General features: G+C 54.5%; 3 protein-coding genes across 3 annotated transcripts; 2 read left to right on the top strand and 1 right to left on the bottom strand.

Annotated features, from left to right (window-relative positions):
• Positions 1-741: 741 nt before the first annotated feature.
• On the top strand, positions 742-4879 carry CORC01_05637 (MRC1-like domain-containing protein; the record flags this gene model as incomplete). The annotated part of the gene is made up of 2 exons (XM_022617279.1): positions 742-3713; positions 3766-4879. The coding sequence occupies 2 exons, from the start codon at positions 742-744 to the stop codon at positions 4877-4879; spliced, it is 4086 nt and encodes a 1361-aa protein (XP_022476293.1).
• A 1242-nt stretch (positions 4880-6121) lies between these two features.
• Positions 6122-7850, top strand: CORC01_05636 (uncharacterized protein; the record flags this gene model as incomplete). Its single annotated transcript, XM_022617278.1, has 2 exons — positions 6122-6799; positions 6867-7850. 2 exons carry the CDS (start codon positions 6122-6124, stop codon positions 7848-7850), a joined length of 1662 nt encoding a protein of 553 aa, XP_022476292.1.
• A 2531-nt stretch (positions 7851-10381) lies between these two features.
• On the bottom strand, positions 10382-11384 carry CORC01_05635 (uncharacterized protein; the record flags this gene model as incomplete). Its single annotated transcript, XM_022617277.1, has 3 exons — positions 10382-10459; positions 10529-10824; positions 10877-11384. The coding sequence occupies 3 exons, from the start codon at positions 11382-11384 to the stop codon at positions 10382-10384; spliced, it is 882 nt and encodes a 293-aa protein (XP_022476291.1).
• Between the last annotated feature and the right edge of the window lie 4063 nt (positions 11385-15447).

Here is a 15447-nt window from a genome sequence, read left to right as displayed (position 1 = left end):
TCGCAGCAAAAAGCAAAAGGCGGATTCGAGGCTCGAGCCTTTAGACTTCAGCGAAGGTAAGCATGTCAGGGGGACAGGGCTATAAACCACTTGAACCTCCCGGACACTTTCTCTGTCGACTGATGATAATTATGAAGAGTTTTTGAATTATAGCCCACCTACGTTAGCCAAGCGGACACATTCGCACCAATCCTAGTGCTGTAACTGACTGCTGCTTGAGAACAACTTGAGGATTGATTAAGCACTGAATCAAAGTCACTTTAGTAAAAAAAGAATATGGTACCGTGTGCTCTGCTTTCTCACCATCAGTTAAGGTGCAGTGTACATGTGAGCGTGTCGGTGTAAGTGAGGTCACTGAATGAAAGTCATCTAGAATGCGCCTTATCGATAAATGCCCCTGCCGGTGTAAAGTCCGGGCGGGTCTCGCACCACTTTAGCAGTTCTTATCGGCGTGTTTGTTGGCGCCACGGTTCGCGATAAGGTAAGCTCCCGTCTCGCCCCATAGCGCACACCAACACGTCGCGTCGGCCGGACGCGTCAAAGAGCTCTTAATTGACTTTCACTCCACAACCACCACAACTACCTTATCGTTACTCAAACCTCATCTCTACTACAACACACTCTCCACGCATTTTTGATACCGGACTTGCGAGTACCTTGCAACTCGAGCAATTCCATTTTAGTCTTTCCATGTTTTGATACCCGACTTTGTGCCCTTCACAACCATAACCACAACTCACCATGGCTTCTGAGAAGGCCGCATCGCGCTCCCCCAGCGCGAGCCCCGCGCCGGAGACGATGAAGTCACGAATGGAAGCCCGTTTGGCTGCCGTTGACACGAGTTCCGAGGATGATGAATCCAGTCAACCCATCCGCAAGAGCAAATCACCACCACATGCCACCCAGGCCAGTGACTCGGAAGAAGAAGTCATTTTCCGACCCAGAGGACGGCTCGCTGCTCAGCTGAAGGGCGGCATCGAGCCTTCAGACGCAGAAGACGAGCCCGAGAGCTTCATGGACCGAATTCAGAGACGACTGGGATCCAAAAACGACGACGATTTAAACGAAGAGGAGGAGGATGCGACCATGGGAGACGCGGAAGAGGAGGAAGACGTCCCGGTAGCACCGCGGCGGCTACAGAGGAAGCAGGACAGACAATTCACGCCGCCGCCACCCCAGAGCCCAGCGGCGCGGTCGAGTCCCGGACTATTTGTGTCTCCGGATCGGCAGTCACCCATAAAACCTGCAAACGCGACAACCGCCGATGACGCCTCCGACTCGGACGCATCGCTCCCCTCCTTGACAAAGAACGCCAGGTTTCAGGCGCTCGTCGAGCGCAAGAAACAAGAGAGACTCGCGCGCGAGGCCGAGGAGGAGAAGAAGCGCGCCGAGCGACAGCAGCGCCAGCCGATCAGCGTCGTCGACCTCTTTGACGATGATGAAGACACCGGCAACGTTTCCGATATCACCGACGACGAGGGCGGCCGGAAGCTCAGCCAGGCCGCTAGGCCCACGAGGAAAGCTGGGAAGAAAGCAGTCGAGGAGATGGCTCGTGAGACGCAGCGCATGGCTCGTAACATGCAGCTTGCCCACGAGGCCAAGACGAGGAAGAAGTTCACGAAGGCGGATTTTCTCCAACGATTCAACTTTGGAGCTCAACCCAAGTCTGATCCCAAGTTGTCGAGCTCGAGTCGCCCTACCACGCCTGTCTCGGCGCACCAGACTGACGCTGAGATGAAGGAAGCCGAGACGCCGCCCAGCTCTCCGCCCGTCGCCAAGACTACCTCTCCTGCCAAGCTCGAAGAGCCCACGACTATTGCGCAGCCCATTGTTGACTCCGATGACAATGGTGACATGTCTCCCCTTGACGACGTGTTCGAGCTATCGAGAAGAGTTGACAAGGGTAAGGGCAGGGCCGTTACGTCTCCCAAGGAGACTCTTATCAGCGAGGTCAAGCCTCGTCGTCACGTTCGCATCAAGCTGCCAGCAGTGTTAGTAAGCCATGCAGTCATCGACCTTGATGACGACGATGAAATGGCCATCGGCAGCGGGAAGAACAGCAAACTCGATGCCATCTTTAATAGAGCCCCTAAGAACAAGGCCCAGGGATCTCGATCTCTGCTTGCCCTGCGCCGCCTCGCTCGGGTGGGCTCACCGACCAAGGAGAGGAAGAGGAAGTATGAAAAGGCAACGATCACCACGGGCCAACTACAGATGTCTCTGCAACAACGGGCCCGCCAGCAGGCTAAAATGGAGCGCGAAAAGCGACTTGAGTACCTCAAGTCAAAGGGCGTCGTTGTGCAGACCGCCGAGGAGCGTGAGCGCGAGATGCAAGAAGTCGAGGACATCGTTTCCCGAGCTAGGAGGGAAGCCGAGGAGATCATGGAGCGTGAGAGAGAAGCTGCCAAGGAGGAGAAAAGGGAGAAGAGGAAGAATGGCGAGCTCGATGTATGGGATGATAGTGACGACGAGTCCTGGGACGGTTCCGAAGAGGAGGTGGAGGGAGGCGTCGAGATCGAGGTTGAGCTGTCTGGCTCTGACGACGAGGGTGCCGATGTGGACGAAGACGTCTCGGAGCCAGAGATGGAAGGCGCTGCGCTGTTCGACAATGAAGCTGACGACAGCGGCTCAGAGCACCCCGAAGCCGAGGCGGAGGTCTCAGAAGTCGAGAATGATCCAGAGTCTGAAGACGACATGGGTCTTCCTACGCGCAACATCCGTCGATCGAAGAAAAGCCAAGTCATCTCAGACGATGAAGACGAGGACAGGATCGAGGCGACGCCTAGACCCAGAACTGCAACTCAACAATCACCCATTGCGCCTAACACCAAGTCGCCCGCCGTTCCAACCTCGGTTCTGCGCTCTGCAAAGAAGACATTCATCCCCGGTCTACCTGTTACAGGAGCCGCTGGGCTCGGCCTCACCCAGATTTTCGCTGGTACAATGGATGACAGCCAGGCAGTTCCTGGCACGATCCCCTCTCAATCCCCCATGCCGGATTTCGACAGCCTTCCCGACTCCAACTTGATGGGTCTGACTCAACACCACGACAGCTTGGTTCTCGACAGCCAGAGCGGCGACACCCAAAGGGCCGAGACGCAGCCGGATTCCGCCGAGGGCGTTCACCTGCACTTTACTCAATCCCAGGCGCGTGGATTTGACAGCTTTTTGCGTGACGACGAGCCGTTTACGCAGATTTCTATGGATGCCACTCAGGATGCAGGCCCGCAAGACTACACACCGCTGAAGCAGCGCTTCGTCGATCCGCCCCCTTCGACCGTGGATACTATGGTCCTCGAAAGGGATGCCGAGGTTGACTCAGTACAGGAGTCACCTCTCGTTCGCAGGGGCAAATTGCGCCGCAAGATTGACGTTGCAGCTACTGTCGTGGATGACGAAGATAATGAGGAGTCCAGGGCCAGCCCAGAGGTAGATGAATTTGGCTTTCAGACGACGGCCTTCAACGTCATGAAGGAGGCCGTCAAGAAGCAGAAACAGCTCAAGAAGGCAGAGGAGTACAACCGCAAGAAGAGCAAGGCCAAGGAGATGGTGGAGGAACAGGCCGACGAGTCTGAGGACGAATATGCAGGTCTGGGAGGTGTAGATGGCGAAGACAGCGACGACGACGATGATGCTGCCTCCGTCAAAGAGATGATTGACGATGAGAACGGCATGACTGCCGACGATGAGCGCAAACTTGCTGCTCTTCACGCGTAAGTAGTTCTCCGCTTGGGGTAGAACGTTCTCGACTAACATGGTTCCCAGTGATAATGAGCGTCAGAGCGACGAGAAGATGGTAGACAAGCTCTTCCATGACATCACAACCGGTATGCTTCGCCGCAAGCGCGGCGCCGACTACGACCTCTCAGACTCGGACGACGGCGGCGAGGCCCGTCGACGGTTGAAGCGTCGGCAGTTCCAGAAGATGCAGCAGGCCCTCTTTGCCGACGAGCGCATCAAGAAGATTGCCGAGAAACCCGGAAACCAAGCCTTCCTGCGCACCATCGAGGACCGTGGCAGCGACGAGGAGATGGACTTCCTCGACTTCGCGCCCGAGCCGATGGAGACGGAGGCCTCGCAGTCCCAGGAGCAGCAGCAGACCGTACCGGACAGCCAGCCCGCGGCGCAACGTCCACCTCTCGCCTCCAACGCCACGAACGTGCCGTCTGCCGCCAACGCGCGTAGGACAAAGGACGGCAAGAAGCCTTCCAACCTGGGGGAGATTCGCGAGTCCGTCTCCAGTCTGCTCGAGGACTTCAACGAGGTGGTTCCGGCTACGGACCCGCACTCGGACAGCGAGGCGGACGACGAGGAGGGGCACCCGTCGACGTCGCCGCGCCGCGGGGGTAACAAGGAGAACCGTTCGCCCGGCAAGAACCCGCGCCGCACGAACTCGCGCCAGGTCGTCGTTGACCGGCTCACCATGAAACGCCAGTCGTCCTCCAACATGTCGACAACGTCCGCCAAGCTCGCCTTTGCGATGCCCAACGCCGCCGGGTCGGCTGTTGGCCCCTCGGGCGGCGGCGGCGGCGGCAGCAGCTTCAGGGTTCCTGCGCTGCTCCGGCGCGCGACGACGAACTCGTCCGTGTTGAGTTCGCAGGGTAGCGGTGGCAGCGTCGGCGGTATCCGCGGCAGTGAAGCCAGCAACGGAGCCGTGTCTTTCTCTGCCCGCGGCGGTGGCGGCGGTGGTTTCGGCGACGACGGCAAGATCAAAAAGAACGCGAGCAAAAAGTCTGGCGTGAGCGCTTTGGCGAGAGAGAATGAGCGCCGCGCGGCGATCCAGGAGAATGAGAAGCGGAGGGAGGCGAGGAAGTGGAAGGGTGCTGAGAGGAGGCACCAGGCCGTGAATGGGCTCTTTGGGTCGGGCAAGTTTGAGTAAGGGAGATGTTTGTGTGTGACGGTGATGTCATTACTGCGCTGCGGATTTACTCGCCGCCTAGGAGTTTTGAATGATGGTCTTGAGATGAAATGATGGACTGGGATAGAAAAGCCATGGATGGGGTTTGGGGCTGCGATTGGAGTCTGGGTATGGGATCATGGTTTTGGCGTTGTCCCATGTTCTTGATCGGGTCACTTTAGGAGTTGCACATTTACAATGGAATGCCATAAGTGTGTGTACACCCCGCCATCCCCCAGGCCAAGATGCAGTGTCTTATTGAGTCTTTACCGCGCTGCCCCGGGGTAGTGATTAGAACACAGAGGTGGTGTATATTATGCTAAATAGTAAAGTTTGGGCTTTTTTTAAATTATATTTTGGTTATGTACATCTTAAATTTGGTTGTGTTGTGGCTGGTTAAAGTGTGAAGGCGAAAATGCAAGAGTTGGGCAATGGTGGGGTGTACACAGACTCATGGCCTTCAAGCTCTTTGCGGCCTCAATGACGTTTATCGATTGAGGTTCCATAGTATCCATCATTGACAGTCATAATTTCGCTGTGGTGGCTTTTGTAGCGTCGAAACAGATGACCATTTCACTCGTCACTTTTGGCCATCTTGCTTTCATTCCTATCCGTGTTCCAGACCGCCGATTTGGTGAAACACGGTCGATTCAAGTCTCGATGACTTGGATGGTGCGTCCCTCGCATATCTCGTTCATCAACCGTGTCGCATCCTTCGTTGGGTCTGCAAACTACGACTTCCCTGTTTAGGCAACAAGAATCCTTCGAGGAAAAGAAAAGGCAGGCTATAAGATTCGAGACTGGATAAGGCGGAGAGATGCTGATAGGAGCCCCAGTCCACCCCGCGCTCGACTAAAAGTTGGGCGCTGCGGGAACTCCTCCTCCAACGGGAAGCAGACATTCAACCTCGCGGGCGTTTGGGCCATGCACCCTTGCCGACCAGCCGGGGAATATGGACCTTTTGGAATGTCGTCAGCTGGCCCTTGTCAAGACATCCGCCGATCGGATTCGGTGTTGTCCGGCTTGCATGGTCGACCACCGGAGCTGGCACTTCCGCGGAAAATCCGAAACCCGGGAGCCTTTGGACTTATTAACGGTAGCCCGCCGCAGTCTTACAGAGAGCGTTCACTCGGTCGAATGTAGCGGTTTCGCGGTTGGTTGTAGATTGCCTCACATTTAATCCCCTTTTCCAAGCGCCCTGTGCCGGCCGACCAAGTTGCAGCCATGTCGACGACGGCGACCATCACCGCCACCACGACGAAGAGCGAAAAGCAGCATGGCCAAGCACCAGACCTGTCCAAATACCCCAAGCTGACACGAGAGCAGGCGGGACACCTACGCCACTTCCACAACCTGGTCACGCAGCCCGACAATGACTGGAACTTGATGGGATCGCAGGAGCCGCTGCAGGAGTTCCTCGACGCGTACCGGTACCAGCTCGCGACGATCGCCTACGCCGCAGGGCTCGCGCACTACCACCGGCAGCCGGCCCTACGCAGCGTCTACAAGAGGCTCATCCGCCAGACGATCCACAAGATGCTCCTGCGTGCCGTGTGGGCGTACTGGTTCAACACGAGCATGTCGGGGATCGCCACCGATCCGGATCTGAAGGAGCTGAGGAAGCCATGGGCTGACCCGGTCGTCAAGGAGAATATCATGTACAGCGGTCATTTGCTTATGATGGTCGCGTTGTACGGCATGCTGTTTGACGACGACGAGTTTGAGAAGCGGGGTTCGTTGGAGTTTTCGTGGAATCCCCTCTTCTTCGGCATGGGCCCGGAGACGTTTTCGTATAATGCGGAGAGCTTGCAGGCTGCCATCCTAAAGGAGATGGAGGGGAACGGCTGGGCTGGAGTCTGCTGCGAGCCCAACTGCGTGTTCGTGGTCTGCAACCAGTTTCCGGTGAATACCCCTGCCCGGGGGAGGAGGTCATTGACGGTGCGGCAAGTATGAACTGACAACCATGCAGCTGATCGGGGTGCGCCTGAGGGACGCTCGCCTGGGCACATCGGTTATAGAAGAGGTCCTGTACAAGTACAAAGCTGCCTGGGACAAGAAAGGGCTGGTCGGGTCCGATGGCTTGCTGGCGGATGTGTGGTTCGTCAAGCAGGACCGCACCGTTCGCGCCAAAGACCTTGGTTGGACGGCGTGGGGCTCGGCCTTTATGAACGCCTGGAACGGCGCCCTGGTGAGGTCTCACTACGACGAGCAAGCTCTCGGATACATTACGAACATCGGAGGTCAAGTGCGTCTGAACCCGCCTGCCGTCGGCAACGAGTTCAGGAGGCTGGTCACCGAGGACGGCGCGTCCCCCGACTCTCGCGAGACGTTCCAGGCGGCCGTCCGAAACGCAAAGGAGGTTGAGCCGGGCAAGAAGCCTCGCTTTCCCTACACGAAGCCAACGCTTGGGTACATCATCAAGTGGCTCTCGGAGCTGGGAAAAGACGCCGAGCTGACGGGCTTGCTCGACTACGCGGACAAGCGGCTGAAGCCTACCTGGGAGCGCGGCGGACTGTACTACCCCCGCAACGACCAGCCGTTTGACGAGGAGATGAACTGGACGCACATGGACCCCTTTTCCGGCAACGCGGCGATCGGCTATGCGCGGCTCAATGTCGAGGACGGGCAAAAGATTATCTGGGAGCGTCCCTGGACCGCGCAAGAGGTTGCGGCGCGGCCGTTTGTTGACGCGGTCACGCTGGGCGACGGCGTCGACTTCTTGCGCGGCGATTGGAGCGAGGAGGAGAAGACGCTGGTGCTCACTGTGCGGTCGTGGGATGGTTCGACGAGGACCATCAGGCCTGCTCTCAGGAACTTGGGGCCTGGGACGTGGAAGGTGTTTATTGACGGTCAATTTAGGTTGTCACGTGCGCTTTCGGCGGGAGAGGATATTGATTTGGAAGTTCAAGTTGGGTGGAGGGATCTTGATATTGTCGCTGTCAAGCAGCTTTGAGATGGCAGTTGCAGCTCTGTCATATGATTGATAAGACCACCGTCCGAAGATAAAGATGTTGCGCCATTTGGGTGTATAAACACCCGGAGCAGTAGCAGTTGCAAGCATCCCCCAGGTTTACGTTTCTGCATTGAAGCAAGTTCCGTCAGTAAGTACACGTTCGGTGAAGTGTGTAGGTGACCTATTGTGGATATTAAGAGGCCAACGCATATCCGCGAGCGGTCTTCCAAGGCCGAATACGCTAGCATTATTTCCACCAGTGGGTCGTACCATTCGGAACACATGTAGTTATTATGGGATACTCCTCACTGCTCACGTCATCGGAGCACGCTTGGGCGATGCATGGGTGCTGCTCGTCTTTGGGGCAGTTCGACGACTACGGCATAGAAAGTTAGCTTCAACAAGATCATCACTTCTAGAAAAAAAATAGAGGAGAAGAAGCAAGGAAATCAGGATGAAAGAGGTGAAAGAGGAGTGAAGGATGTAATCGTGCTTGGCGGGGTGGCTTACGCCTCCAGCCGGGTGCGGGACCTGTCTGCTTTCTCATCGCATCCAGCCTAAGGCTGAACTGCTATAAAGAGCGATATGAGCAAGGATAGATAGTTACAATTTGAGACCGAGAATGCAAAGCTTCCAAATTTCGAGATGGTTTGGAGGCTTTAGTGATTAAGCCTATCGCGTCTTAGAGACGGAATGTTTAAATGAGTCTTGGGCTAGGGAAGTGAGATGAAGCACGCTGGTACCGCTCCAATCGTGGATACATCTCATCCGCCAAGCCAAGTTCTCACTATCGATGGCTTAAACTGCAGTCGGTTTCATGAGATGATCATTAAGCACGTTTGCAATTGAAAGGTAAAAGTATTTAATAGACGGAACTTTGTAAGTGAGTGCTGAACCCTAACTTCCTGCTTCTTCCAAACCAGCAGGTGTTGGATCCTGTCCCTTGGCTGCATTACCAGCACACATATAGAGGAAGTTGGATTTGGGTTGGAATGAAATCTAACCTAATGCTTCAAGATCATCTAACTGAACTCGGCGAGCCGCGGCATTAAGGCCCCGAAATGACTTTGTCTTGTGTCATGGCTAATTACATGTCATGGCACAAAGACATGGGCTAGACTTCCAAGTTGCAAGTGAATTCCGGAAGGAGACGGATGGTTTGCGGCTCATGTCCGGCTGATGTTGCGCACAAAAAGCCTCTGTTCCTCGGGATTGTATACAGGAAGGAATCGGACCTCGATACCTGTTGGTGAGCCCGCGACTACTGTCACGTTCAGTATCACACGAAAGTTTGGAGCCATTCTGCCTAGGCTAAGCATCCAGCAATTTCTTCCAACTCTGGGTTTGTTTACAGCAGCAGTGTTGGGATAGAAATTGCGGACGCCTCAGGGATTTTCAGACTCGAGTTGAGTCCCTGACGTTAAAATAGCATTGCCTGAGTCTATCAAAACCATCTGGCACTAAACCTCCAACGCATGTCTGTCATCTTCGGCTGTATCAATTCAATTCGCGTTGGTACAGAGTCTTACTCATCCTAAACGCTGTGCTACCATTTGGTGGTCGTGGCCTTGCAAAAAAGGATTGGCAACACTACGCGGATTATTGGATCGGAACGATATCGTGGTGTGCAGAGAGGTTATGCTGGACCATGTCATCGAGGTCGACGAGTCCGAAGTGCTTGTGTTCCGATCCTCTTCGCGGCTACTGCTGATTCATGGTTGCGATTGAGCGTTACCGCCATGCACGCTAGGTCCCATGCGTGATGTGGCCCATTTTTGGTGCCTCTGAGTTTGCGGACGGTTGTCGAGCTTCCCGGCAGTCGGAGGAAGAATTCGCCCAGCAATTTGCCGACGCCGACGGAAAGTATTACGGTTTCACTGCGACGTTATTTCAAGGGGCTAAGAGGATAACGTCTGTTTACACCATTGGATATTATGAGTAGCCCGACCATAAGACAAACCTCTCAATAGAGGGATAGTGTTTCTGAGTTTTAGATATGTCGGTCAAATAGTCGGGGTAAGTACTATGTATCGCTCGTTGAAAATCTCTAGTGCACCGCAACACTACGTCGTGACTGATATCGTCCTCGCTACCGTCGTCTTCATCGTTATTGTAACCGTCGTCGTCATTCATACCGTTCGTAACATCAACATCTACCATGAAGAATACACTTCGCCTGGACGGCGACGGGTTAGGACGGGCGACTGGTATCACGGTCGGAGCGGCAGTTGGTCATGTTCGCAAGAATAGTCGCAAACCGGGCAGTACCAGGTGTGGAGAGGAACGCGCAGCCCTGTCAGAGCTGAAGCAGACGGAGTCGCCTACAATAGAAGTCCGTAAAACGGCTTAGAGACGTCGATCTACCGTTTCCCAGACGAGACGGGCTGTCAGGAGGGTCCTGGAGCCGCGGTAGCTGGTATCGCCGCCTCACACCAACAATTATATGCTCCTCGTTGTCAGCGAGCAGCCTGTCTCTATCAACAACCAAAGTCCTAGCTTCTTCATCATCGCGTGAATGTAAAAAACACTCCTCAAGCGTTGTATTGACTCTGTGCCTTGATCGCCTCACCAATGTTGATCCAGTCGAGCTTGTGTCCCTCAGTCAGCCCCTAGACAACCAAGACGTTGACGCCGTGCTAACTCGGCCAGCTCGGTATCCCCAAAGGGGTCAAACTTACCAAAACGACGTTCGGCGTTCGTCCCCACATCCCTCTGCACAAGTCGACCTGCTTGTCGATGGAAGACAAGGAGTTCGTCGTTGGTGCCTCGATTTGGTTAGGAATCTTGATGCCTGCAAACAGCTCAATGTCGAGAAAATGGTTGACAAGATACATGTATCCATTCGGGTCGAGGCCCTGTGGCCGGTCGATGTTGCAATTGGGAAAATCTGCGTTAGTCTCCCCGAAAGGAGTCTCCCAGTAGTACTGGAACTCGTCGAGGATGTAGTCGACTTTGCTCGTGTCGGCATGATAGTCTGTCGTACTCAGTCACTGCTGACGAGTTGGAAGAGGCGGTGGAAAACATACCCATGAAAACGACCAGTCTTGTCCCGTCATCAACCAGAGCCTCAAGTGTAGGCCACTGATCTATAGCCACTTTCTCCTGAGGCTTGAAGACGTATTTATCCAACCCCGTACTCTTGAAGGTGTCGCCGAACTGCGTGACTGGCATTGCGTCAATGTTGGTCAGAAGCAAGGTGACCACTTCCCGCGGATGCGCCTCCATCCACGTGGTAATCTCGTCGAGATATTTGGATAGGGGCCCCGAATCTAATAGAGCGCAGTCCGTATGGCACATTTGGATCTGTCCGTCCTTGTTCTGGGTCTGAGCTTGCAGGAAGCGTACGCCGAGATTAAGCTGGTCCGTTACTGATGCATATTGATTATGTGCTGGCGTGATGCCGACAAAGGCACTGTTGTGGGATCCGACGAACGTCACGTCTGAATACTTCTTCCCACAGAGAGCGTCATTGCCGTTACAGGCCGCTGCGGCGGCAACGCCCACAAAGACCGGCAGAGAGTAAGCAACGCGCATAGTGAAAAGGCAGCGAAAGAAGGCGATGGAGAAATCAGGATCACCATTTTATTGAAGTTCCGAAGAGCGCTTATATAAATCGATGCAATCGAGACCACCAGATTTTCAGCCGTCAGGGGCCTGGCGATAGCTTAAAGTGACATCTCGGACGGGCTGGCGAATCAAATGTCATATTGGACAAATGCCAACACTCTGGACGAGGACATTGGGAGGCCAGCGCACCAAATCTGGAAGTGCCTGTTGATCTCGAGCTGAATGACCCTCGTACTGGAACGGTCCGACATGTGAGCGATGGCACCCAAGAGCTATGTCTCTGCGGGCTGTCGCCATTGAAATGAGTGGTCGTGTTCGTGTGATTGGGTCATGGTGTATATGCTGGGGATCAGGCAGGTGGGGATTAAGACGGAACGGAACTCTGGAAGGCTGGAGATGCCTGTCTAGACGGGCAGCTTTGCCACATCCATCGACCCTTCGGTAGGATTGGCTTCTGCGAGGTGCAGCGCCACATGCTCACCTGTAGAGCGGCACTTGGGGTTGTCGTCAGAACGTGGGAACGGGAGGTGAGGGGAATAGGAATAGACATATCGCTTTCTTGGCAACGGGATGTAATCGACATGTTCGGCATCCTGAGGCTTCGAGGGCTTTCTCGGTCAACAATGCTTGGTCCGTTGCGACCCATGACTGCCAACCTCATGCGCCACACCTCTGTTGTTGGAGAACATTGCTGTTGGAGAAGATGGATTGGCTACCGTGAAGAGAGGTCAAGAGAAGACGCCTGCTCTGGCCGTTAAGTGAAACAGGGACGTTGGCGAATGACGGACTCGGGAGGCATCAAACTGAGGTGGGTGGGTGGCGGCAGTCATCAGGGCCCGGCAGGCGCAGAGGGGTGTAAGTGGCGCTAACGTCGGTAGTGGCAGGGGCCGTTCAGGGGAGGAAAATCTTGGTGGGCAGCTGGCATCTGCACTTGCTCACCTTATTCGCTGGGGCCGTCTGCAGCTGCACTTGGGCGCATTTTCGCGCATTTTCTCCTGCCCTCTTTGGCAATGTGGTCTTCTCCCAGGAACATCGTCACGAGAGACTTCGTTGCAACCAACTACAACCCTCGAGCTCGACGATGTCGGTCACTGCTTTCGTTGAGCATCGCATCCAACAATCACCTCTTTCGCACATGTGGTTTGTCTTCTTGCTGCAATTCGTCTACAAAGGCTATACAGCATTCTGACTGTTTTGCGGCCATGTTCACGATGCTCCCTGCTTAGTGGTGACTGTCTCCAATCGATGGGGCCGCATGGACTTTGCCCAAAAGTCCTTTACATCTGGTAATGACTCCAGCTTCATGGCAGTCTGAAGTTGAGAGGAACGTCACTCTTGGCGGACAGACATTGACAACGAGACGAGCCACACGAGTTTGTCGTCCAGGCGCCTGTCCACAAGCATATACGGCACACCCACAACAAGATCTCCTCTGGTATGATGCTCCAACGTAACAGCATCTGGACGAGGATCCTTATGCAGCGTTGAATCTTTGGAATCCCTACCGGATTTCGACCAGGGTTTCGTTCAATTAACCAGCAGGCTCATCACTTTCGTCAGGAATCGTCGCAACTGATACAGAATTTGCGCCATCTATCCCTTCACCACTCATGTATCCGTCTCATTGAAGTTATCTGGAGGCGTACCACTTTTCGTACTTTGGACGAATCCAAGACAAGCAACATTACGGGCTGACCTTGAATCTTGACAATGAGATGCTTACAACTGCTCGAAAGGCCCCTTCGTTTTATTTGTCTCTGCAAGCAATCCACCGGTGGACCCGCCCTAACCGATAGCTCCGTTTGCTTATGAAAAAGGCCAGGCAACCTTAAGAAGCTTCCGGCAGTAGCCTTCCTAAGAATGGCCATTTCAGGGCATTTTGCCTCGGTCGCCACTTGTCCCTGGTCCTTGCAAGATTTTTGGTCAGGCTACCCTGATAATCGTCAACCATGTCGACCCGGACTTTGGGGTTCAAGGCACGCGTACGTACATCATTACGAACGCCCGGAATCCAACAATCTGGTCTCCCCTCTTGATACTGCGAGCTTGGAGAAAAATTTGTACCTGAAGACTCGGGCCGGGTTTGAAGCAATAAGCACAGTCTGGTTGACGAAACTCATGCACAAATTGCCAAATAATCACACTGACCGATAGGAAGCCTCAACTCTGGTGAAATATGACGGAGATACCGTCTCGACACCGAAAGTGAAGATGCGATGCTGCCGCGAAGGAGTTCACAGATCAGCTTCGTTTCCAAACCCGACAACCGTGCAGCCATGACAATTCTTGAGACAAGCCAGATGGAACCGCCCCATGACCACCAGGTCGAGGCCTGGGGATCACCAAAACAAACAAACTCAGATTGCGACCCATCGAGGCTGCAGATTTCTCACATGTGTCGCAAAAGGGAGCTAGGCAGTCTGCACAGCCCTCAGAACAAGCATATCCGCCGATCGACGTCACCCCCTTTTGGTTATGCTTGCCTTCTCGCGCGCGGATTTACCGGCAGATCCCCCTCACGCCTTCAACTACCCACCATGCCACCTCACCCAACCCCTCGTCGGTTAAACTGCGCAAAGGGGGAAACAACCGTGCGCATCGCGACGAAACATGGAATTGCCCCGACGTCCGAGTTCGTGTCTCTTTTGCCTACATAGTAGAGTTTCGCCAAGGACTGTCAATCGGCTCGTCGAAGGCTTGTCGTCACTCGAGTCGAGACGGCATCCCATTGCCGACCTTTCATCCCGCCTACTACTTCTGCCAAGCATTGTCAGCGGCCGCCTGGAAATGTCACAACGTCACGTCGTTCACGTCTCTTGATGACGGTTCGAAGTTTGTCGTGAACTATCCTCTACTCAAGATCCCGCCACCTCGGACGTTGGAATCTAACTTCGGTGAGTATCAACTCAGCTCCTTATGGAAAAGGGACCACAATCTAAGGCTATCCGTCTTCTTTCCGAAGACCGAAACGATAGTGGAGTCTTGCCTACCTCAGAATATTTGCCCAAGGTACTCTCAACTTCTACCTGATGTGTCTTCGGTCTCTGAGTGGAACCCGGCCGCGGTGAGTCGAGCTGTGTCGAGCTGTGTCGAGGGATCCGGGGCCCTTACCCAAGAAGGCATGGTGGCATGGCCTCGCCGCTCTCCTGTACTCAGAGTATGGACACCTGAGGGGCGCCTACTTGCCTCCCGGAGCTTCCTGAACACGAATGGAGACGCTTTGCTCGCGAATCTCGTGGTGTTTGGCCCAGTCTCAACCTCCCTCGGAATCACTCAGCGGCGTATCTGGCCCAAGCTCGCTGGCCTTGGCCAGCAACCTCACACGCCTCGTGTTTGAAGATCTACACCATCCTAGCGTCGTTCTCAAATCTTTTGCTGTGCGACATGGGATGGCCCTTGTTATTCCCAGGAACGCTCCCGCCGCTAAACCTTGTCCGACATCATCGTCGCCCTCATCGACGCCGAGCCCCAAACGACCGTGGAGACTCCTTGGCCTTGCTCCTGAAGAGAGCCTCCTCCCTTCCCCACAACCATGATTTTCAAAGATCTACCAATCGGGACCAAGATCACCAACAGCTTGTTCCTGCATAATCCATTTTGGCCGTCTTTGCCGAAGAAACTGGACTCGGTCTAACTCCTTGCGCGTGGCGTTTCTCTCTCTCTCTCTCTCGCCTGGTCATCGCTCAGGACCCGCAAACCCCTTCGAAACGATCACAAACCAATCGCATCTTTCCAAAGCTCTTCTTTGCTGGTGCACACAGCCTGTGTCGTCCAGTCGTCAGATCAATGCTTCAACTGATCTTTCGTGAGAAGTCAGCGGCAAGATGCTTCACTCAGGAGAGCGCAACGATCACAACCCCTGGCCTTGGGAACTGGGCCCCTAGCTTGCCAAGCCCCATCAAATGTCTCCCAAGACTGACTGCCCATGACCTGTCATCCAGAGTATCGATAAGTTCGTATAAGAATCACTCGCATGTCCGGTCAAACTTTCATCTTTTCCCTTCTCATCAGCATCTCATCTTCACTTCAG

The sequence above is a fragment of the Colletotrichum orchidophilum genome (assembly GCF_001831195.1).
Source record: "Colletotrichum orchidophilum strain IMI 309357 chromosome Unknown Scaffold_39.1, whole genome shotgun sequence".
Taxonomy (NCBI): domain Eukaryota; kingdom Fungi; phylum Ascomycota; class Sordariomycetes; order Glomerellales; family Glomerellaceae; genus Colletotrichum; species Colletotrichum orchidophilum.
The sequence above is the reverse complement of the archived record's forward strand: the minus strand, read 5'-3'. Positions and strand labels throughout refer to the sequence as shown.